The sequence below is a fragment of the Nesoenas mayeri genome, assembly GCF_963082525.1.
Source record: "Nesoenas mayeri genome assembly, chromosome: Z".
In the NCBI taxonomy this organism is placed as follows: Eukaryota; Metazoa; Chordata; class Aves; order Columbiformes; family Columbidae; genus Nesoenas; species Nesoenas mayeri.
The window spans coordinates 67,317,134-67,341,672 of NC_137542.1; the positions used below are offsets into that span (position 1 = coordinate 67,317,134).

General features: G+C 54.6%; 1 protein-coding gene across 6 annotated transcripts; it reads right to left on the bottom strand.

Annotated features, from left to right (window-relative positions):
* Positions 1-9,699: 9,699 nt before the first annotated feature.
* Positions 9,700-23,527, bottom strand: TPM2 (tropomyosin 2; the record flags this gene model as incomplete). Of its 6 annotated transcripts, none has more annotated exons than XM_080362129.1 (9): positions 9,700-9,994; positions 13,006-13,075; positions 13,394-13,456; positions 13,588-13,663; positions 14,447-14,517; positions 14,639-14,756; positions 15,811-15,944; positions 22,345-22,470; positions 23,414-23,527. In XM_080362129.1, 9 exons carry the CDS (start codon positions 23,525-23,527, stop codon positions 9,912-9,914), a joined length of 855 nt encoding a protein of 284 aa, XP_080218255.1. In that variant the 3' UTR covers positions 9,700-9,911. The 6 variants fall into 6 exon arrangements, with proteins under 6 accessions (XP_080218255.1, XP_080218253.1, XP_080218257.1 ...); XM_080362127.1 differs by lacking the exon at positions 13,588-13,663 and adding an exon at positions 14,121-14,196; XM_080362130.1 differs by lacking the exon at positions 9,700-9,994 and adding an exon at positions 12,520-12,686.
* Between the last annotated feature and the right edge of the window lie 1,012 nt (positions 23,528-24,539).

Sequence of the window (24,539 nt, forward strand, 5' to 3'; positions counted from 1 at the left end):
TCCGGGGCGGCCTGACGTCATGAGCCGCCTGCGCGCGCCGCCGGAAGTGGCGCGAGGGCGGGGGCGGGGCGGGGCGTGCCGCGGAGGGGGCGTGGCCAGCGCGGGGAGCTCGGCCGTGTGGCGGGAGGGTCCGGTCGGTGCCCGGGACAGGGCTGCGCTGGGACACGGGGCCGGTCCCCTCGGCCAGGGTGGAGCCCTGCAGCGGGGAGGCGCAGCCTGCGCTGCTGGGAGCCTGGCGCTGCTGCTGGTGCCCGGACGGGGCGTAGGCCAGGCGGGGCTGCCGGGGCTCGGGCGAGGCTCAAGTGCAGGGTCCTGCAACTGCATCAGGGCAACCCCCGGTATCAACACAGGCTGGGGGATGGAGGGATGGAGAGCTGTCCTGCCAGGAAAGACTTGGGGGTACTGGTGGATGAAGGATTGGACAGGAGCCGGCAGTGTGCACTCACAACCCAAAAGCCAATGGTATCTCGGGCTGCGTCAAAAGCAGCGTGTCCAGCAGGTGAAGGAAGGCGATTCTGCCCCTCTCCTCTGCTCCAGTGAGACCCCACCTGGAGTCCTGTGTCCAACTCTGGAGCCCTCGGCACAGGACAGACATGGACCTGTTGGAGAGGGGCCAGAGGAGGCCACAGAAGTGATCCGAGGGCTGGAACAGCTGCTGTGAGGACAGGCTGAGAGAGTTGGGGTGTTCAGCATGGAGAAGACAAGGCTCCAGGGAGACCTTATTGTGGCCTCTTAGTGCTCAAAAGGGTCCTGTAAGAAAGATGGGGACAGACTTTTTAGCAGGCCCTGTTGTGTTAGGATGAGGGATGATGGTTTTAGACTAAAAGAGGGGAAAATCAGATTGACATTAGGAAGAATTTTTTTACACTGAGGGTGGTGACACACTGGCCCAGGTTGCCCAGAGTAGTGGTCAATGCCCCGTCCATGGAGACATTCAAGACCAGGCTGGATGGGGCTCTGAGCAACTTGATCTGATTGAAGATGTCCCTGCTCATTGCAGGGGGTTGGAGTAGATGAACTTTGAAGGTCCTTTCCAACACAAACTATTCTGTGATTCGATGTGGTGGCCATCTCTGAGGGTCCACAGCTGCTTGTCACCCCACCAATGGTCTGTATCACTGCAGAGGGCCTTGTTTCCCCTGGCCCCCTTGCCCCACTCCCTTGCAGTGTCTGCTCCGCACTCCTAGCTCAGGTAGTGCAGCCCTGATGTGAGGCACAGCACCACGGGCTGTGTACATAACTTGTGCAGAAATGAGGCAGCAGCACGTGTTTGTGACCATGCACGTTTTCCTCCAGCTGCCTTGTTTTCTGGTGGGTTGGACACATCAGTAATATTGATTTGGAGACTGGGAGCTTTGTGTAGCACTTGGGTTTTAGGTGGCCTGACCTGTTCTGAAATCACCCAGAGCCCTGCAAAACCCGCAGAGTTTGTCAAGGTGGCTCTTCCCATCCCCACCCAAATGCACGGGACTGTAAATGCAGACAGGGACTGCAGGATGGTGGTGGTCTGTGTCTGTCTCATCTAAGTATCTCTGCCATGATCTTTGTGTGGTCCTTCCTCTCAAGCATGTAGCTTAAGGGCATTGAACAGGAAGGATTTGTAGATGAGATACCAGAGTGATGAGAAGGCTAGAGAAGAGAGCAGAGGTGAGAGGCTGATGGAGGTTAATGTGGTTTATCAATGTGTCGGCAGCCCATGCCAGGGCTAAAAGCTCATTGGGGAGATCTTTGGTCTGTCAGGCCAAGAAAAACAAATCCAAAGGTTGAAATTCAACGGGAGATGTGCAAGGGGAGGGAGGGAGGAGGGGACAGGCTCAGACATCCTCAGTGTGGGTCCAGTTGATGCATGTGGGAGATGTGTCTCCAAGTTGAACCCTCTGCCAGTGGCTCCACTGTGCCTGGTCTCTTGGAGCTTCTCCCAGCTCCATCTTTCTTCAGGGTCACCAGAGGAAGGGGATAGGTGGGATGATGGATGAAATGTGAAGCTTTGCTGAACTGTGACATTATCACCTCCAGTTTTTGGGGCAGAGCATCACACTGGAGTGGCAGCCAGGATCTCACTACCAAACCACAGAAAGTTCAGAGGGAATAAAAAGAAAAAAAGGCCCTTGCAGCGGGGTATAAATGGTTAAGTGAAATGGACAGGTCCAAACCAGGAGGCAGGAGCAGCAAATGGGGGAAAAGTCTGTGTGTGAAAGGGCTCTTTGTCCCCACAGGAAGATGAAGGGCACCCAGAGCCTGGGGATGCAGCCTGACAGCAGCGCAGGGCGGGCTGGTTTGCAGCACGGCGTGCAGGCTCCCACAGCAGAGGTGGGTTTGTGTTCTCATACATTTTGCAGCCAGACTAACCCCTGCCTGGAAGGTGCTTTAACCAAACAACAGAAGGGCTCAGCTGATGTGCTGTGGAGAAGCAAGGCGGACCCAAGGAGGAGCTCCAGCCCTTGCTCAGGGCCTGCTCCATGGTCTGGGACAGCACGTACTCTCCTTCCCTCCAGCACATCCCAGGGAGGGAGGCTGCAGCTCCCAGAGGGACTTGCAGCCTGGGAGGCCAACTGGAAAATGAGCACGCCATGCAAGGGGAGCCCCTCTCCCTGGAGGACAAGGTCTCGGAGCCACAAACCAGAGGTGCATGGCCAGAGGATGGCAGGAGGCCGGCAGCACCTGGGCAGGAAAGAGGTGCAATCTCGCCACCCTCCTTTCCTGAGCTGAGAGGTGCAGCAAATAAAGGAAGACAGATAATGAAAGCTGTCGCTGCTACCGCTCACTGGGGCAATGTCCCGGCTCAGCAAGAGGTCAGCATGAATTGTGTTTCCTGGCAGCGTGAGGCTGCTCTTCTAGAGGGATATCCGCTGGGTAGCGTGGGACAGCAGGGCTCGGGGCACATCACGGCGGGCCCCGAAGCGCAGGGCAGGGACTAGATCATGACTTTGGGCATCTCCAGGGAATCCAGCCCATTTTGGTGACAGCGATGAGGCACATCCTGCTGCTCTTCTCTTTGTGTTGGAGAAAATACAGCAAGTCAGGAGCAGACTTCCTGAATGCTTTGGGAAGTGGCTGCCTATTGCATTAATATTTGCTAGTTTATACAGCTGTCCCTCAGGCAGGCATTCAGCAACTGGTAGTAGAGAATGAAACTAGTATGCAGGCTAAGCAGCTAACCACAGACCTGGAAAAGACCCTGATAACTAATAATCATAGAATCATGTAATCATTTTGGTTGGAAGGGACCCTCAAGATCATCGAGTCCAACCATTAACCCAACACTGGCACTGAACCATGTCCCTAAGAACCTCCTCTATTAATACTTGTCTTTTAAACCCCTCCAGGGATGGTGACTCGACCACTTCCCTGGGCAGCCTGTTCCGATGCCTGACAACCCCTTCTGTGAAGAGATTTTTCTTTATATCCAACCTAAACCTCCCCTGGTACAACTTGAGGCCATTTCCTCTTGTCTTATCACTTGTTACTTGGAAGAAGAGACCAACACCCTCCTCTCTAAAACCTCTTTTCCAGATAGTTGTAGAGAGTGAGAAGGTCTCCCCTCAGCCTCCTTTTCTCCAGGCTAAACAGCCACAGTTCCCTCAGTTGATCCTCATAATGATGTGTGTGTGCATGGTCACACACATGCTCAGATGGCAACATGAACCATGAAGAATATCCTATGGAGAGATCTGTGGAGGGGTTTCGATAGATAAAGATCTGTTGCTGAATTAGTCAGGCTCAGAGGAGTCTCAAGGCCGCTTCGAGAAGCTGAGTGCAGAGTCTGCTGTGAGAAAGAGGGGCATTCCTCAATCACTGGGGTCCTGGCGTGGCATGAATCATCGGACATATCATCAGTGAGACTCCAAAGCACAGACAGCCCACGATACTCATGTAACGAATCCATGCTTGGAGCGTGGACGCGTGATTAGAATATAGTTACATATATAAGGAGACTTGTTTCTGTAATAAATGGCTTAGCGTGATTCACATTGAATCGACTTGTTTTGCTTAGTCCTTATCTCGCTCTAACATATGGTGACCCCGACATGATACTCTGAACGGCGTACCACTGAAGTTGGGGAAAAGCCTAGAGCGGCCCAGCCGGAGGCGGATCAGCTGGACTGAGAACCGGGCGGAGGCGTACGGACGTTCCGCATTAATTGTTGAAGAAGTCACCGTAAAGGGTGAGCGGCTGGGAGCGGGAGGAGGGAAGAGTGAAGTTATGGGGCAAAATATATCCTCTGAGGAAGAAGCCATAGTTAAACTCCTCCTGCCTATTCTCTCTATGAGAGGACTTAAATAAGAAGAAAGTAACATATGTAGACTATTAATTTGGTATAGAATTAATGGCTACCCGGGAGAAAACGAGAAGGCTTTTAAACATTAACTTTGGGACGATGAAGGGCAGAAATTATGGAATAGGGTCAGCAATAGAGATGATAAAGAAACTAAATCACTAGTGACTAATTACCACCTTAAAAGACTTTAAGGCTGAGCGGGCTACCGTTGCCAGAATTTTTCCAGCGTTGCAGCCTGATAACAAACCTAAAAATGACTTTGAAGTTTACCGGATCGTGTCTTTTGACCCCCTCCCCACTCCATCCCCTGTTGTGCCAGCGGCACTGGTGCAGCGGTCTGGGGCAGGGGGAGGAAAATTACCGAGTGGATGGCCTGCCATACCATCACACGACCCTAAGGACACCAAGCAGTCCAAGGAACTGGAGTCAGATAATTTGTCAAAAGAACTGTGTGAAATGTAACAGCTATAGATCATTTAGGACAGAACAATGGGGATTCGTCAGAAGGGGCAGGTATCCCACAACTCCTGGAAGAGACACTAATTGACACACCGCAACTACAGACATGATAAGTTTCTGAAATCCTGAGGCAGTCAACAGAGCTTGCATATCAAGCTATGAGAGCGATGCCTTAAACCAACAAAGCAGCCAAATCATTTGCAACTATTAATCAGGGTCCCAATGAGAATTACATGCAATCTATTGACCATCTTCAAGATGCCATCAGTAAGCAGGTCGAAAACTTAGAAGCTAAGGAAGCACTAGTGTTGAGATTAGCAGTAGAGAATGCTGATGTTTGCTATCAATATGTTATTTGCGAGTTTTAGAGTACATATTATGTGCTCCTGTATATTGCCTCTCTGAAAATCAAGCAGCTTGTCAGGAATGTGAGTTAATTGTTTTCAAGCAGCTCTGTGCATTCCTCCCATCCTCCCCCTCCCTCCCCCCCTCTTCTCAAGGTTTTTACTTGCAAGATGGGGTCAGGAATAATTGTTTTCAGTTGTGTTCCTAAAAAATCAGTATTGGGAGGTGTTTTAAAACTCAGGAAAGCACTCGGAATTATAAGGAAGGAAGATCTTGTAAAATATTGTAATTAATGGTGGCTGCGGTATAACTTAAATGATTGGGAAAAGAGTCCGGAAAATAGAACCTTGTTGCAATTAATGTTGTTTTTGAGGCCAGAAGATCAGGACAAAATAAATCCCTACAAGAGATCATTAAATCATTTCAGACAGTTTTACAGGCGAGGTGCTTTGAACTTCAACAAGCTGAGAGAGAGTTAACTTATAACACACAGGTCACAGAAAACTTGTTAAAGTCTGCAAGATGCTTTCCTTATTAACCTGTTTTCTTTGTGGGTATCTGTTTAAGTATGTTGCAATTTTAGTAAGTCTGTGCTATATGGTACGATAAGTTCACAGTCTGTTAAATCATGAGAATCTGTTGACTCAAAATGTGCATTTTGTGATAATTCAGAAGATCATGAGTAATTTAGTTCTTTACTGCGTGAATGTGATCATAAAATTTTGCGTGTAGTGGCTGTTGTTTTTCTCTCTAACATGCTAGCTTTATTCCAGCATTCAGACTTGCACAACTCTGTGACAGGCTGTGTCTCATCTCGATGGGCTGGATTTGGCTTTTCTGTATGCACACCATGCAAAGAATCCTGGTTTTGGAATAACAGCTGTAGCGCACCAGATGAGACACTAAAAAAACCAAACCAAACCAAACAAACAAAACAGAAAAAAACAAAACAAACAAACAAACAAACAAAAAAGAGGCCTTGCCCAGTCCGGCTCACTGCGGTGGCGAGGAGGCCGATGGGGGCTTCAGCGCACACTGACTTTTTTTGTCAGGGAGACCCAGAGGTACCTCCACCTGGCTGAGCAGTAAGCAGCCCAAAGGTGCAATGCAAAAATTGAGATATTGTCTTAAATTAGCATGACTGTGATCCATCTGCATATTTGAACTGGGTATTTGGTTTTCACATCTGAGCTCAGTATTTTAGTTTGCATATTCATATTTGGTACCAGAAGAATCTTGTTTAGGGAGATAATTACAAAATGGGAACCGGTTCCACTGCTAAAATTCCACCTTGCTCCCCCTTAGGATGCATCCTTACACATTAGAGTAATTGCTTATATTGTTAGAAAAGCATTTAAATTGTTAAAATGCTATGATAGATGTGCATTTAGAAGAGGTTGTATTTAAAAGTTGCTAGAATATTAACTGATTTAGATTTAGGAAAATAGAATAATGGATTGATGTTTATTATACTGGTTTATACTGTTTTTTGACATCTCTAAATTGTAAAAGGTAAATGGAGCTAAGGAATGTAACCATTGCTGAGCTACTTGAAATTGCATATAAAGTGTATTATGGCTGGAATGAAATGGGAAAACAAAAGACCAAAACATCCCAGGCCTGTGTGCAGCTCATTGTAACTGAGAAGTTTCCCAGAGCCTCCCACTTGCTGCGTGTCCTTGGTTATATCTGAACTGCAGTAAGAAGAGAAAGAAACAAAAATTAAAAAAAAAAAAAAAGGAAAAACCTGGCTGCTGGCTTTTAAAGCAGTGACACGGGGGGTTCTCTCTCCCCCTCACTGCAGCGCTGTAATACTGAATGGAGCAGCCAGAGGGTGAAGTTTAAAGGCATCCTTAGCAGACCCATAGTTCTAATGAAACTGGAAAATTAAACCAAAAATTTGTTGATAGACTTATTCTGTGGTAATTAGTTGTAAGAGACTTCTTAGTAAATTCACCATGCTAGTTTTTGAGGTCATGAGAGAGAACAAAAGAAAGGCCATTTTTTGAGACCAATGGAATGCCAAATTTGGAACAAAGTTTTAATACATGAATTCTTATATTTTCCAGAAAGTCCTATACCTCTCTTACGTTAGGATTTGTTAAGTAAATTGTAAGCTCAAATAACGTTTTCTGAGAATTCTATTTAGTTGCATGGCCTACTGGGATGGTGCAGACCTGCTTGCTGCAAGTGAGAAATCTCCAAGGAAATTTCAAATGCTGTATTTCCACTAGTATTAACAGCCAATGTTTCGGTAAAGCAAACACTACACTGATAGATCTGAAACGGGACTTCGATCCGGTAAGGGAAAACAATATCCAATAAATATGACAGCCAAAATGGAGTTAGAAACTTTGAGGAATAAATTTATGACAACCTTACAGGCTGACTGCATGCGACTGGACTTGCAGATTTGTCTCTTTATAGCTACAACATAGAAACAACCTGTGGCTATTGTGGGACAGTATGATGAGATTGCTAGCAAACTGATATACCGGCTGTTATATACCGATTGTCACTCTGATCAAGAAAATGCAGGGAATTAATTGAAGTCTTAATAGGCCATGATCCTTTTGTCATATATGTACCATTTGTGAAATTTAATTCTGATTTTTTTTTATTTGTCATCTATGTCTTTATAAATTGCACTAGCTGGTTTTCTTAACAGCACAGCTTTTGGCATGCCTAAATGTAAATTGCTGCAGAACCTGCAAGCCTTTAACATCAGGTCATAGGCCATACTTGTATTTGGTCTGTTCCTACATACTTGCAAATTTTTTGTTGACGGTTCTGGGAAGTCTCATAAAGCTGTAGTGGTTTGGTGTGAAGATAACAATTGGCGTCATTCTGTAAAAAATATTGAAGGTTCAACCCAATTAGCAGAACTTGGCACAGCTTTAAATTACTTAGAGCTTTTTAAGGAGGAACCTCTAAATTTGATTTGTGATTTTGAGTACGTAGTCAAGGTCCAACACACGTATCTGGTTCTGAAGTTCTTTTTGTTTGTTTGTTTGTTTTTTAAAAAAAGGGGGGAAGTAGGGGAAACACCACAAAAACAGTTGTCAAAAGCATTGTATGTGATGAAATACTTTGCAAGTATGACCCAAAACCATGCTAAATCAGAAAGAACCTACATTAGTTATGGTCAAATCACTAGTCAATTAAAAAGGCCTCATCAATTGATAACCTGGGGAAAAGGTTATGTTTGTGTCATTACAGGCCGAGGACTGAAGTGGATTCAACAAAGATTCAACGGATGCAGATGGACAGGAGGGAGATAAGTTGTGAGGACTGTTTCGGATGTAAACCATGGATCCTAATTCAGTGTTACAGATGCTCACAGACCCGGTGGTCTAGAAGCCTATTAGCAAGCAGGTGGTGTACCTTCTGTGGAGAATGGCAATTTGAACAATCAGCAGGAGATCCAAAAGGGTGATATCATGATTAGATAGTCAATGCATAGATAAGGTAAAATTATGAGATATCTCTACCATAGTAATCTAAGTTCAGCAACTGATAAAGTTTTAGAAGGGATATTAAGGTTAAGCTATTGATCTTTTAAATAGGTTGAGATAACTTTTAAGATATTAATTCAATTATTAGTATATACTGATTGTATTAATTATGTTACCCTATAAACTGTGCAGTTATAAATCTTTTAGGAATTTAAGAGAATATATTGTATTAACTTGTCTGGTTATTTTGAATCTATTAAAATAGTGTGATAATAAGGTTGTCATGATAGAATTAAGGTTTTAAGAATAGGTAGGTAGTTGTTTGATCTTATTAAGTAAGGTTTAACTGCATTATATGTAATTGTAATTATGTTGTTAATCACGTGTTATATGTTGCAGTATATTTCAAAAATGATGCACTGTGCGGTTTAAGGGGCCTGACTAATTCAGGAAAAGAAAGGGTGAAGTGTGGAGGGGTTTTGATAGATAAAGATCTGTTGCTGAATTAGTCAGGCTCAGAGGAGTCTCAAGGCCGCTTCGAGAAGCTGAGAACAGAATCTGCTATGAGAAAGAGGGGTGTTCCTCAATCACCGGGGTCCTGGCATGGCATGAATCATTGGACGTATCATCAGTGAGACTCCAGAGCACGGACAGCCCACTATACTCATGTAACGAATCCACGCTTGGAGCGTGGACGCGTGATTAGAATATAGTTACTTATATAAGGAGACTTGTTTCTGTAATAAATGGCTTAGTGTGATTCACATTGAATCGACTTGTTTTGCTTAGTCCTTATCTCGCTCTAACAGAGATCAAAGACCTTGTGGCTTCCCCAAGTAGGTACTATGCTGGCTATGGAAGGGGACACACAGTGACAGGTCTGTCACTGTGCGCTTGAAGAGGATGGTCAGTTTGAACTGAGCTTTAGATGGGGAAGTTTCCTAGGCATCCCAAGGGAGTGATAGAGATGCAACCTGAACCATGTGGTTATTACTGCCAGCCCCCATGGCTGCAGAGGACATCCGTATGGTGGCCATACCCACCTGGACCCAAGCCCCAGCAGAACCTCCTTGCATGAACCAGGCAGGGAGACCCCCACTGCACTGCCCAGAGCCTCCATCCACCCTCAAGGACTGAGTGCACCCATCTGTTTTGTCAAACTGCTTTAATATCTGGACATGAAGACAGGACAGAGCCAGTCAGGCTGTGCACAGACAAGACGCCCCCAAGCCACGGTGTAAGGCTGCAGGGCTTCCCTTCTCAATGGATGTGTGGATTTGGCCAAGACGCAGTTCTGCTGATGACGTCCTGAGCATGCCAGCGGGGTGCATGTGTGGGGTAGGGATGAGGGATGGGGACTCCCCAGGGCAGCTCAGAGGTTGTTCAGCTCCAACAAGGTCTGGTCCAGGACCTGGTGGATGCCCACGTTCTCCTCTTTGGCACTGGCCAGACTCTCTGTGGATACAAGGGACACCCAACCACACACACAGACACATCCCAAGTGTACCCAGGTGCAGCCGGACCACGCACACCACACCAAGCAGAGACACACACACAGAGGTGGACATTTCAGTACGGTGCCAGCCTCCAGCTGAGAAGGGCATCCCTGTGGAGCTGAGTCCATGTAGGCAGGCCCACCACCGGCAGGGATGAGCCCAGCCACTCCGGGACCTGCCGGCGCAGCCAGGCCAGCCAAGCCGGTCCCTGAGGGCTGGCAGTCCTTGCTCTTCATCATTTCCATCCCCTCATGCTGGGCCCTCCACAGTGTGGGTACCACTGGTGGGTACCACTCTCCGGCCAGCCACCAGCACATTCAGCCACAGGGTGGTTGTGGGTATTTCCACAAACCCTTGGACAGTGAAAGAGGAGAGCCAGTGCCTGCTGTGTGACCCAGCGGTGCTCCGTGAAGAAAAGGAGTGAGACAGCAGCCCAGGCAGAGAGGACAGCAGAGACAGAAGGAGCAGAGCTAACGAGGCTGCAGAGATGAGCTCCAGTGGTCGCTTCCAAGTGGCATCCTCCTTTCCTCTGGAGATGAAGGGGATGGGACAAGAGCTCTGCCTACTCAGCCCCATCTCCCAGAACTCCCTGCTAGGCTCTTCCCTGTCCCTTCCCCATCCCCTGTCCCAAGTTTGAGGCAGTGGGTGCTGTCAGGTCCCCAGCTGCTATCCCAAGCCTGCAGGGATTCCACTCTGAGGAGATCATCCCCTGCACAGTTTGGGGTGACCAGACTGAGGAAGAGGAGGCTGGCTGCCAGCTCCTGGAACAAGGGGAGGAAAGCAGCGATACAAAACACTGCACCCCTCCCCAGCAAGGCCAGGCTGATGCCAAGGGACAGCCGTCACTGTGTGGGCTTCCCAGAACATCACAAAAATCCCCACTCATCTCCAAATGAAAACTAATCAGCTCCAGAGGGTCTGCCTGTCCCCGCCAAGCAGGGCAGTTACCCCCATCCCCGCCAAGCAGGGAAGTTACCCCCAAGGCTCCACACCCCGCCTAGCCCCAGCAGAGAGCGGACAGGGGCTCCTAGCCCCAAGCCAGCCTGGCTGAAAGGGGGTGGGGAGGCTGGGCTGGGGCTGGGAACTCTGGGCAGCTCAGTTGTTAAGTTCTGTAAGGATGACCCGCAGCTCGTTAGTGAGAACGCGGTTTTTCTCAGCCTCCTGCCGGGAGCGCTCTAGAGAGAACAGAGACATCAGCGCAGCAGAGGGAAGAGAGAGAGAAATGCGAGTTAGTGAAAAGAGACAGCATTCCCCAAAGCCCTCGCTGGAAATCCTGCAGCTGCCCAGCCCGCAGCAGCAGGGATGAGCTGGGCTGGCAGAAGGAGGCAGCTAGTCCTGGACTGTGGGTCCATCAATTTGAGAAGTGGGTTGTGGGGCAAGGTAGGATGCTGAGGAAGGAGGAAGAGGAGCAGAGACCTATATAGGGATCACCGCTGAATGGTTGGGTCAGCACCTTCGTCGAGGGAGGGTGATGCAGGAGAGATGTCAGGGCCGAGACTGCTGCTTGCAGGCAATGGCTGGGAGTGGGGATGTGGAATGGACAGGACCAGGTCTAACCGCGCTATTTCAGGCCAAAACAGTCATGGAGAAGATGGTACAAGATGAGGAAAGCTGTGTACGAGAGCCAGTGGGGTGGCGAGAGTCATCCCCTGGGCCGAGGCACAAAGGGCCCTGTCCTGCTCAGCCTGGCAGCACAGGAGCTGCTCGGGAGGCTCAGCCAGGGCCATCCCAAGGGTCCCGCAGCTGCAAGCCGCCCATGATCACCTCCTACCACCCCATTGCCAGCACCCGCATGAGACAGGCACAAGATGAGGGACAGAGCGGCATGAAGAAAACAAAAGGAGAAACCAAGGAAAGAAAACACTTTATTGAGACCAACTCAGTCACTCAGAGGGACAGAACATAAAAGAAAAGTCATGAAATGCAAACTGAAGAGCAATGTGCAAAGGACAGAAGGCAGGCGGGGGCAAGGGAGGAGATGGAGTCTAGGGGCTGCCTGGCTGGGAAGGAGCTGCCAGACCCAACCTTCTATCCCCAGGGCCTGAGCTTTGGCAGTGGAGCTGCCGCTTCCCCTCTGCAGCCCCTCCCCACCCTGGGCCCAGCAAACAGCACTGGGTGGTTTTACTGGGGGGACATAGAGAGCAGGTGGTCCCCCCAGCCCTGGAGCTGTGGGGTCCCTGGTGCTTATGCTGCTGGGGAGCCAAAGAGGGAGCTGCTGGAGTGAAGGGCTGCTAGGCACAGCCCTGTTCCCCACTGGGCAATACTGGGGCATGGACCTGCAACTGCATGGGCACTGTCTACCCAGCCCATGGGGGTTCCAGGGGCTGCTCCCCTGCTCCACCAAGCACCCCTAAGTGCCTAAACCTTGTCTGCCCCCAAAGAGGGGTATTGCAAGAACACCGAGGCCGGCTCCTGTCTCAAAGGAACCGACAGACAGGCACAGGCTAGGAAGGGCAGAGGAGGACAGAGCGGGCAGGGAGAATGGTGGGGCAGCCAGGCAGGCAAGCAGCCGAGCTGGGGAGGGGGTGAGGCAGGCAGGGGGTGCAATGCTGGTGCCCGATGGAGGTCTCAGAGGGAGGTGATGTCATTAAGTGCATTGTCCAGCTCCTCACTGATGGCTTTGTACTTCATCTTCTGCGCATACACTTCGTCTGCAGGTGGGGGCCAGGTGGTGGAGCAAGGTAGGGGACAGGCAGCAGAGAGAGAGTGGCCGTGAGTGGGGGGCCAAGGGCAGTGGGAGCGTGCGGGCACAGGCGGTGTGTATGTGGCCTTATTCTCTAACTGAGGACAGAGCCGAGATCCCAGCAGTTCTGTGCTCCCACACCAGTCACCACAACATCCAGCCTCCCTCCTCCCGGGACCCCTGCCCAACCCATCACCCTGGACAAGCCCTGGCCAGCCCTGCCGGGTACACATCCCGGCAAGTGCTACCTGGGAAAGAGGGACACAGATCTGGTGGGGACATTTTACCTTCTAGATCATCAATGGTTTTCTCCAGCTTTGCCACAGACCTCTCTGCAAACTCTGCTCGGGTTTCAGCCTGTGGAAACATTATGGAGAGAGAGTGAGCAGAGAGGCACGACGAGGACGGTGCAGGCTGCACTGCACCCTGAATCTGCCCCATCAGCTTCTCCCAAACCGCACTCCACAAGCCCTCCCCTGGGAAAGGCAAGGGACAAAGGGCCTCATGGACGCCCAAACCATAAACCACGAGGGCATCCCAAACCCAGGCACCTGCCATGCTGCAGGGCTGCAGTTTTGGGAAGGGTGAGAGGACATGGGCATCACAGGGTCAAAACCAACATGGGATGACAAACTCCTGCCTGCACTGATGCAGTGCTGGCCCCAAACCACTTACCTCCTTAAGTTTTTCCCCTAGAAGCTTGATTTCCTCCTCGTACTTGTCCTCCTTGGTAGAATACTGCAGAGATAGAGATGGGTGCCCATAAGCACCATGGGACAACTCCAACTGTCTTTCACCCCAGCAGGAGACCCCAGCACCCCCAGACCCCAAGCACTCTGCCCAGCCCCAGCAGCCCCGCTGGGTCCTACCTTGTCAGCCTGGGCCTCCAGGGACTTCAAGTTGTTGGTGACAATTTTCAGCTCCTCCTCTAGGTCACCACATTTACTACATCCCAAGCAGGGGCCACCAGGAAGGGGTGCAGGGCCAAGGGGCAGGTAGTGGAGAGAGGGGGTGGGGGAGCAGAAAGAGCGGGGTGTGGGGAAGGAGGAAAGAAAAAGAACAAGTTGAGAGAGGAGAAAACTCAGCACAGGTGTAGAAGGAGTGGAGCCGCTACGAGCGGGAGGTGCTGGGACACATCCGTTCATCCGTTCCTTGTGCCTCCTCACACGGATGCCCCGTGCATCACTGCCAGCTGGGCTCTTGCCAGCCCCACTGAGGAGGAGCGCAGGCACGGAGGGATGGAGGAGCATGCCCAGCCTGCGCCTGCCAGAGCGGGAGGCGAGGGGAGGTCGGTGGCAGAGGCAGCGGTGCAGAGAGGAGAGAGGTGGCTCGCACAGTTCGAGAGACAGCGACAGAGAGAGGGGGGGCTGCTGCACGTCGCCCCACGCCCCTGCCCCAGTACCTCTTCCTCTGAGGCAATGAGGGATTTGAGACTCTGGTCCATGGTCCGCAGCTCTTCTTCCAACTGTCTCACTCGGCTGGGGTTGAAAAGGGGCACCCCGGAGGTGCAGACAGCAGAGAACAGGGTCAAGGATGGGCTGCTAGCAGGCTGGTATCCCCCTGCCCCCAGCCTGCGTGCCCAGGGACCATCCCAATGGCAGAACCTGCTGCTCCCAAAGAAAGACATCCTCATCCCCACACAGACATCCCCATCCCCACAGCTGCCAGAGACTTGGGGCAAGGACAGCATGGGACTGTTGTATGCTGCCCACAGAGAACCCTGCTCACCTCTCTGCCACCTCTGCCCTCTCCTCTGAGCGCTCCAGCTCTCCCTCAAGGACAACCAGCTTGCGGGCGACCTGTCAACAGCAGCAAGAGGCATGTGTCAGCCCTGCGCTTGCCCGGGCTGGGGCACAGAGCTGTGAGGAGGCTGCCTTGGGTCCTGCCAGGGGGCCAGGACTGGGGGAAGGGCGCACACACCTCCTCATATTTGCGGTCGGCCTCCTCCGCTATGTGCTTCGCCTCCTTCAGCTGCATTTCCTGGAGCTCCATCTTCTCCTCATCCTTCATGGCCCTGTTTTCGATGACCTTCATGCCTCTGAGGAAAGCCCAAGCCAGAAGACGTTACTGCCGTGGGTTGAGGTGGCACCTGCACCTCCTGCCTAGCCACTGTACCCTAAACACACCACCCTCCAGCTCAGAGACATGGGACATTGCCTGGGGATGGTGGCACTTGCTGGCCACCCCAAGCAGTAGGGTCACACCATCAGTATCGCAAGGATGCTCACAGCAGCAGAGCTGACCCCAGGGCCATGTCTCAGAATGAGGAGATGTGGCCACGGTGCCTTTCAACCAGGCACGTCCTGAACCCATCATCTGGTGGGGAAAAAAATGTAGCAGCCCAGGACGAAATAGCTGCAACTTTCACAAAAGGAGCCCAACAGGCCAGAAACCTTTACAAAACGCTAGAAACATCCTGTGGCAAAGCCTTTTCTTATTCAGGGTTGATGCTCACAAGCAAGAGGTCACCAAACCCACACAGGCCCCATGGCAAGGACTCCTGCAGATTCTTCTCCTCTCCCTCAGATGCTGTTGCTCAAACTGTCCTTGCCAATGGAGGGAAGAGCTCACGTAACTGTCAGGAATGCTGTGACATGTCCGGGCATTCCTGTACAACGTGAGTGCCCTAGCCTGCACAGCTCCTGCCCAGGACACCTCCTTGCTGTGAGGATGGGGCAAGACACTTTGCAGGACTGCTTTTCAATGAGGTGGGTTCACTCTCAAAAGATGACCTTGGTACACATGTCCCCTCCTGGACTGTTGTTCAGCTCTTGAGCAGAGGAGCCTGCCCTGGGGCAGAAAACAGGCTCCAAGCACTCTCTGGCTTTGGTTACAACCTGATATTTCTGTAAACAACAGGTGACATTTTTAAGGATTTTATGAGTGCCCTGGAAATTTCAAAGCCTTTTTAAGAACAGCTGGACCTGGGGAACTCCTCTGCTTTGTGTCTTTGCTCTCTCCCTTCAGGATCTGCAGCACAACCAACACAAACTCCATAAGGTCACTTCAGAGGGACCTCACTGTGAAACCAAGGGGGCTGCCTGCAATCAATGGTAACCTGATGCCACCCACGCTGTCACTCCGCATCACACCTCTCGCTCTCATCAGCCGCCTTCTCAGCCTCCTCCAGCTTCTGCAGGGCAGTGGCCAGGCGTTCCTGGGCTCGGTCCAGCTCCTCTTCCACCAGCTGGATACGGCGGTTCAGAGAAGCCACTTCTGCCTCAGCCTGTGGGAACAGAAACTCCTTGGTCACCCCATGTCTCATATACATATATCATATACATATATATGTATATATGAAAAAGCATTTTCAGCGGTTACTTCTACATTCGCTACCCAGAACACCTCTTGGCACTGTGCAACAGGCCAGTGCTTGCTGGCATGGGATGCCTGACCATGCATCCCCTCATCTTTCTGTAGGGACAACGGGGTTTTCTCCATCCCTTGCATCCTGTTTGATGCTGGCTCCTCCCAGCCACATAACCCCAGCCCAGCACATGCAGCCTCTCCACTGCATCCTCACACCTCCGGCTCCCACCCCAGAGAGACACAGGGAGCGTTCACCAGGGTAGGGTGGCCAGAGCAGCCGTGCCGTCACAGGGATGGTATTTGGGGTTTGCAGAGCAGTGAGCAAAGGGGGAGGAATGCCCTGTACAGCTTCACTCCCGAAAAGGAGATCGGAGCCACTTGTGGATTTCCTGTTTACGGAGGCGGCGGAGCGAGCCAGGAGCCTCTCCTGTGGGAACCCCCCCGGCCCTGCGCAATGGGGCAGCCTGGAGCCGAGCGCAGCCCCCACCCCCCATGATGTACAGCGCAGTGCCGGGGGCAATGTCGGGGGCAATGGAGCGAGTCGCCCTCGGCCGGCTGGCGCCTGGCCAAACTGCGGCCGCCGGGGCCCATGGGACCGGGGCCCCCCGCTTTCCCAGGCTCCTCGTGCATGGGGCCAGGAGCTGGGGCTGGCCAGGAGCAGTGGCCCTGGCCTCCCGCCAGTCCCTTGACGCCTGGCCTTGCGCTCTTTCCATTTGGTAAAGGCCTCCTGCTCCATTGCCATCACCGGGAAACGCTGCCTCAGCAGCTCCCGGCCCTGCTCCCCAACAGAGGGGCTGTGGGGAGGACAGGCCCTGGGTGCAAAGGGATGGGTGGCAATTAGACCTCACTGCAGGCAGCAGCCCCATGCACTAAGAGGCAGGGAGATATGCACCAACCCAGGGGATAATGTCTCCTGCTTATTCACAGGCTGGAGCAGGCCTGGCCGGCTGCAGTGCCTAACCCCATCTGGCCTGATGCTCCAGCACTGGAAATGCCTCGGAGTACATGAGCCAAGCTGGGAGTCCAGGGGAGCAGCGAGGGGCTGTCACCCTGTGTGGCCCCACTGGGCATCAGTGGTCCCCCACTGCAAGCTGGCAGGCTGGGGACAGGTGCAGATAGCATCTCTCCCAGCAGGACAGCCTGTTGGCATGTTGGGAGGGTGGCCAGCCCTGCAGCTGGCACAACAGCCGCCTCCGCCCTGTGAACACCCTTTTTCTGTGCTCACCAAGAGCTTGTCCATAGCCAGACAGCCCAACAGGGAGCTGGGTCTGGCTCCTGCAGGGCAATGCTCCGCCTGTGGCATCTATCTCACCCCAGCGGGAGATTTTTTTCCCAGGGAATCACCCCCAAAGTGGGCCAGAGCTGCCTGGACGGGTACTCGGGAATATGAGCTCTCCGGCAGCTCCCAGTGACCAGGGAACCCGATCTGCAGCTGCAGGAAGGGGCCATTTCCTTCGCACACAGCCCAAGTGACAACAGCTCGGGTACCGCACCCAGCTCTGCCGCTTCTGATATGGTGAGGATGTCAAAGGAGTGGGCATAGGAAAAAAAAAACACAAACCAAACCAAACCAAAAAAAAAAAACCCCAAAAAACAAAAAACACAAACAAACCAAACAAACCCACAAAAAACCCAGCTCCAACAACGTTAAAAAAAAAACCCCAAACTGGGAACAAGCTGCAGCTTGGAAATGCCATCCTACTGCCAGAGTGGAAATTTTGGCCTGTGGCAGTGCAAAGGGGTGGCTTGTCCCCGCAAAGGGACACGCTGGAGAGCTGGAGGCTCTGTGACTGCTGTGGCCCGGACCGCAGAGCCCATTGGAAGCCAGACAAGAGCCTGGGCGTGGGATTTTTAGCCGTGCACACAGCCAGCCTCCGAGGGAGGGGATCCTTTCTCAGGATCTGCCCGACCCCAAGCAGAGCCAAGGCAGAGCTGGCTGCTCACTGCTCCGCCGTGCCCCGCAAGCCCTGGGGAGCCCCGCCGCATGGAGCATCCCTCACAAGACCCATGGAGGAGGCAGCTGGAGGAGGCAGCCCGGAGGCAGGAACGCTGCGCGAAGACCCCTGCCCCGGTGACTGTCGCCAGGTGCTGCGGTACCTGGATGGCAGCGCCTTCCAGCACCCCCGGGACCTCCCGGTGCTCTGCCCCGGGGGCAGCCAGCCCGGCTGCCGGGGCGGCGGCAGGGTGGCCGGGGCCAGCCCGCGGGGAAGGATGCCGGCAGCGGGGCGGGAGCCGGTGGGGCATCCCGGGGAGCTGCCGGGGCGGCCCCCGCTCCGCCGACCCATGCGCCCCCCCTCCGCCCCGGCGGCCCTTACCCGCTCCCGGGCCTGCCGCTCGGCATCGGCCTCCCGCTGCAGGTGCTCGGCGCGCTCCTCCGCCTCATCGGCCACCTGCTGCAGGCTCTGGATCTTCTTCTTGACGGCGTCGATGGAGCTGATGCCGGCCATGGCGGGGGGCTGCCGGCGGGGAGGCCGCGCCGCCGAGCCCTTTGTGGGATCCGCCCGGCTCGGGCAGGAAGCGCTCAGGCAGCGGCCGCTCCCGCCGCCCGCCCTGCCTCCATCCCTTCCTGCTCCTCCTCCTCCTGCTGCCACCCACCGACCTGGGCCGCCGCTCCGCCGGGCAGCGCGCACGGACCCCCAGGCAGGGTGCACGGTGCCTACCCCCGGCAAGGGAGAGTCCCTCATCAGGCGGGGTGCACGGCCCCCCCCCCCCCCCAAATAGAACACAGGGTACTCCCCTGGGCAGGAGGCGTGGTCCTCGGCACGCAGGGTTACTGTCCCTACCCCCAAGGAAAGATGCACAGTGGCTTCAGGACAGGGCACACTGACCCCCGCAACCCGGGGCAGGGTGAATGCTGCACACCCAGGCAAATGCATGGTCTCCATTGCCAGGGCACGTGGCACCCCAGACAGGGTACGCAGTGCCCCCCAAGATATGGGACACAATTTCCCCAAGACAGGGCACGTGGTGCCCCCCAGGCAGGTGCGCACATTCCACTGAAATGCCCCAGAGAGACAGAGAGGAGCCCAGGGAGTCCTTTTCCCTGGGGAAAAGGCAGCCCAGAGTCTGCCCCCTGTGAGTCCCCATGGAAGCAGGTGCTCCCCAAGATCTACCCCTTATCCCCCCCTGTTGCAGAGCTGTAGAGGGTCATGGACTTTTGCCCCATGAGTAAGTCAAGGAGAGGCGTGGGGCAGAGCCTGCACCCAAGCATCTCACCAGATGACCTGGGACTGGAGTCCCGCAGCACAGCCAGGTCTCCAGTGGCCATCCTGCTCAGCCTCTTAGCATCCGCTCCCCCAAAGAGGGACGTGGCTGGCAGCACCACAGAGGCATATAGAGCCTATGGAGCCTCCTGCACACCCCAGCTGCTCTGGGAGCTTCTGCCCCATTGGGGAGGTCAGTTCCCAGCTCCCGGCTCTGCAACCTGGCTGGGTCACATGCTCTGATCCATCAGGAGAAGTTGATGCTGGTGACACTCAATCCTCCTTTAAGTAGCTCTGACAGCAGCCCCAAACAGGCAGCCCCAGCAGCACTTTACACCTGCCTCCAGGGACGTAAATTCCCGGGCTGATCCCATTGGCTGCACTCAGTTCCAGCGCCAAGGGTCCTGGGGAGACCTGGCTGCACTGCCAGCACAGCCCTGCAGCCCCATGTCTACCTGCTAAGCAGTGGTGGAACAGGCGGCACTGAAGGTCCCCTGGGGCCACATGCCTTGGGCTTGGCCTTGGTCCTAGCCAGATCTGCCCAACTCCCAGCCTGATGCTTGCGTGCCAAGAGCACCCCCAAGACTGCGCACAAGGCCTGGAGCAGAAATGGGGACCCCCGTCAGTAATAGGGCAGGGGTGAGCTGGCTGCAGGCAGGCAGGGGGCAGGTCTCGGGGCAGGCTGGGGGGCAGCCATCCCTGTCCTGTGGCAGCCAGGCTGGGTGCCTCCTGCTCTGGCCCCACCCAGGGATACAGTCACTTCCCAGCAGAGCCCCGTTCCCTCCCACCGGCTCGGGGAATCGCCAAATAAGAGCAAAGTCTCGGCTGGGGAGAGCAGCCGGGGCGGGAACTTGGGTGAAGCCTTTGGGATCATGGCCTGGGAAATGCAGAGGCTCCCTGGGCTCTGTTCGAGTGGCCAGGGACAGGCCACCAGCAGGGAACACGGGCGGCTGGAGGGGCCTGTGCTGGTTAAACGTGCTATCCTGGCTGCACCGTGCCCAGCAGCCCCTGCCTGCATCCTGCCCCGGGCACAGCGGAATGCCCCTCCTGGTGACAAGAGGTCGTGGTGTGCGTTAGCATTGCAAAGCTGCTGGGAAGGAACTGCCAGCAAGTGCATGGGGGGTCGAATTTGTATCTGTTAGTGCAGTTCCTATGGGCTTTGTGCACTGCCACCCAGTGCTGGAGGCAAGGTGGTGGCTGAGCAGGGGAAAATTTATTCTATTAAGGCATTTGTTGACATTTTTGATAACAAGAGGACCTTGCCTGGATCACTGTGATGGGTCCTGACCTGGCTGAGTGATGGAGATGCTCAGTGCTCACAGGCACATGCTGTCCTGGCAGTGAAGGGGGCACACGGGTTCCCAGGAAGGGGGACGGGTGGGCTCTGGGTGTCTAACCTGCACTTCTGCTGGACCCATGCTGTGCTGCACCTCACCCTGGGGAGGAGGTGACACCAGCCCTGGCACTTAGCGCTGTCAGCACATTCAGGTCCCTGGCGCAGGGACCTGGTGACTCCCAGAGCCCTGCACATGGCACAGCCTGTTCAGGCTTCTGCATGGAGCTGGGGCTGCTGGGCTGGTGATGGGCTCACAGCACCCATCACAGCCAGGCTGCCCTCCCTGATGCTGCTCCTTCACCATGCCACCCCTCCAGCCCTTTGTCCCCCATATCTGCTGGGCAGGCACTCTGTGCTGAAGCACACAGGTATAAAGAGCTGCTGTGGACCAAGAGCAGGAAGATGAATGCTCTAGGTGCCAAGAGCACCCCCAAGACAGCGCACAGGGAGGCAGCCCACTGCCAGCAGCAAACCACTCCTGTGTGCCCCATGGCTGACACCTGCCCAGCTCCACTGTTTAGCCCTCTTGTGAGCCCCACACTGGGGACATCATGTCCACGCTCAGCCAGACCCCACACTGAGTTTGCCATGTCCCACACCAGCATGGATCCAGTTAAGACAGTGTGAACCCCACTACACACAAGAGCCACCCTGCCCAGCTCAACATGCCTGCCACACACCAGGATAAATGTGCCCTTCCAGAGGATTTTCAATGTTTTAACTACTTTGTTTAGTGTCTAAGCCAGGACAGGTCTGTAGATTCAGCAAACAAGGCTGAGGAGCCACCCACGCACTCCCTGGGAGCTCTGTGCTGCTCTGGGCACTTGTGCTGTTGCTGCTTGTCCTTGTCTCTTCACCCTGTCCTTGGCAGCTACCTCAGAGATTTGACACTCCCCCATTTAGCTCCATAAACCATCTGGGATTAAATTTTTTGTTCTCAATCCGAAAAAGTCTGGCTGTGCCCTGCTGGCCGTGCTCCAGCCGGGTCCCCTTTAACTTCTCCTCTAGTTTCCAGCGTTGGTTTTCATCAAAGAAGGACTGGCTATCAAAAGGAGGATTTATTTATAGGGTGTCAAATACCCTGTGTGGCACCACAGGTCATTATACCCTGTTCCCAAGTGGCTCTGTGGCCGCACACAGCTGTTCCACCCTTCATCCTGGCCAGGCACAAGCCAATTTCAACACCTTCCTAACATCTCCCTGGTGGGATCCATTTCCCAGGAGAAACATCAGTCATGGCAATAAATAAAACTCTTCCTGACATTGCCCTTCCTAGGGTACAGAGTAGCCCATTGGGCCCCAAAATGACTGAGCTCCCCCACAAGCCCCTCAAGCATCCTTTCTTGCAGCCAGTACTCAGCAGCTGGCCATGGAAAAGAGCTTTTTCCATTTCTCTACTCTTTTTCACTTTCCTGACACAGCTTAATAAGTGCCACAAGCATTGCAGAAGAGCATGGCTGGGGACTGGTGACACAGCTTGGGACACTGGTCCCCATTAGCTCTGGGGAGTTGCGCAGGCGGCTGCCCACAAAGCTCCAGGCAGGACTGGCTGCCCGAGCAATGCCCACCACAGCTGGCTTGGCCCCCGCACCTTGAGCAGGATCCATCTGGTCACTGCCCTGCATCGCAGCCTGGTTCAGTGTCAGCATCGCAGGAATGGGATCCTGACAGCCTTTCCCACAGACGCTTTCCATATAAGGCCCCCCCCTCTATCCTCACCCCCCCACCCCGAAGCCCAGCGCTCGCGCAGGGGAGGAGTTGCTGGCGTGCCTACGTACGTCTGTAGCTTTCTTCTCTGCCTGCTCCAGCTTCTCCTGGGCCTCCTTGACGGACTCGGAGTACTTCTCCACCTCATCCTCTGTGCCCTTCAGCTTCTTCTGCAGGCCCTGTTGTTCCTCCTCCAGCTGGGGAAGGGACAGAGGGCAGGGGTCAGGGGGGATGGTGGTACCCACAAGGTTTTGGGGCATGACCATCCTCGTGGGAAGGCCCAGGCTCCAGCCACAGCTGGAGTACACGGACACATTTCTCCTCTCAACTTTAGGGCCACACGTCTCCAGGGAGCCCTTGGTCCCCAGAGCCAGAGCAGCCCCCAGCATCCCTGAGCCCAGTGGGGATATGGGGGTGGTGGGCTCCCTCCCTGTGTAGGGGACAAGAGAGGTCCTAACGTGGGGACACAGCTTCAGGAGACACTCAAGAAAGTCTTCTATCTCTGTGTGGCTGCGGCGGGTGTAGGCTGTCCCCAACAGTCTCCTTGGCAGAGGGATAGGGAGGTGGTGCTGGGGCATCTCACCAATATAAGGCATGTTTTGGGGAACTAATGTGAGTGGTCAGTGGCAACAGGCTGTAGCGCTGGTCCCAGAAACAGGCACCCAGCAGGCTGAGATCCCCAGAGACAGGAACCCAGCTGGGTGACGTCCTAAAGGATGGGCATGCAGCAGGGAGAGGACCCCAGGGACAAGCGCACAGCAGGGTCAAGGTCCCTTGGGACACAGTGGAGTGAGGTCTAAAGGGCTGGGCACCCCTAGAACTGGGATACTCAGTCTGGACACCCAATAGGACAGGGTCCTGAGGGCAGGAAAATCCTAGGACAAGGGTCCCAAGACAGGGGAGATGGCATGAGAAGGTCCCCAGCCTAAGCACCCCAAGGGTGGAAAGTCCCCAGGCTGGACTCTCAGTGGGACGTGGCTCTCAGGGCTGGACACCCCTAGGTTGGAGGGTCCCCAGGCTGGACACCCAGCAGGTCGGGGTCCCCAGGCTGGACACCCAGCGGGTCGGGGTCCCCAGGGCTGGAGACCCTTAAGGCGGGGGTTCTGCAAGTAATGCTGGGGAAATCCATGGGACACCCACCTGCTTGCAGCGGTCCTCCGCCTGCTTCTTGTCAGCCTCCGCCTGCTCGGCACGGTCGATGGCGTTCTCCTTGTCCAGTTTCAGCATCTGCATCTTCTTCTTGATGGCCTCCATGGTGGCGGCGGTGCGGCGGGGCGCGGTGCGGCGGCGGGGAGCGGAGTACCGGGGGCGGCAGGAGCACCGGGGGCGGCGAGAGCACCGGCACTGCGCCCCCCGCCCCGCCGCGCTGCCTAAGAGCCGGGGAGGGGCCGCGCCGGGCGGGGGCCGCCCCGGCACCTCCCCCGCCGCCTGCCAGCACCTTTTAGGGACAGGCTCGCCACCGACCGCCGCACCGAGCGGGACGGGGGGGCGGCACCCCCGGCGGGCACCGACAACGGGCACCCACGGAGGCACTGGACGAGGAATATCCCTGTGCGAGGGACACCCCAGCGCACCGGGAGAAGGACATCCATGTGCGAGGGACACCCCAGGGCATTGTAGAGAGGGACAGCCCTGTGCGAGGGACACCCCGGGACGCTGTGAGAGAGACACACTGGGGCACTACAGTACGGGTACCTTGGTGGCACTATGCTAGGGGAACCCTTGTGGCACTGCTCTAGGGGTACCCCTGTGGCACTGGACTAGGGACATCTCAGTGACAGTGCACTAGGGGAATTAGAGACATCCTGGTGGCACTGGGCAAGAGACAACTCGTGGCAATATACTAGGGGTACCTTGGGGGCACTGTGCTTTGTACACCCCAGGGTGTGTACACACCGTTAGGGAGACCCTGATGGCTCAGCATGAGGGACAACCCCAGTGGCAGTGTGCTACCTGCACCCTGTGGGCAGTGGACTAGGGACACATTGGTGGCTTTGTGCTACGGACATCCCAGGGGTATTGCACTGGGGACACCCTGGCGGCATCATGCTATCGACAGCCCAGGGCACTGTGGTAGGTGCATTTCTGGTGGCACTTCCCCGGGGACACCACAGTAGCACTTGGGACACCTGTGGGCTGGCGTTATGCTGTTATTGTGCCACAGGGGCACCACCAGCCACCCAGTCCCAGGGCCTTAGACCTGTCTCTGGTCCATCCACAGAGCTGCCCCCATGCTAGAGGACATTGCATGGTTGCCACTGCCCTA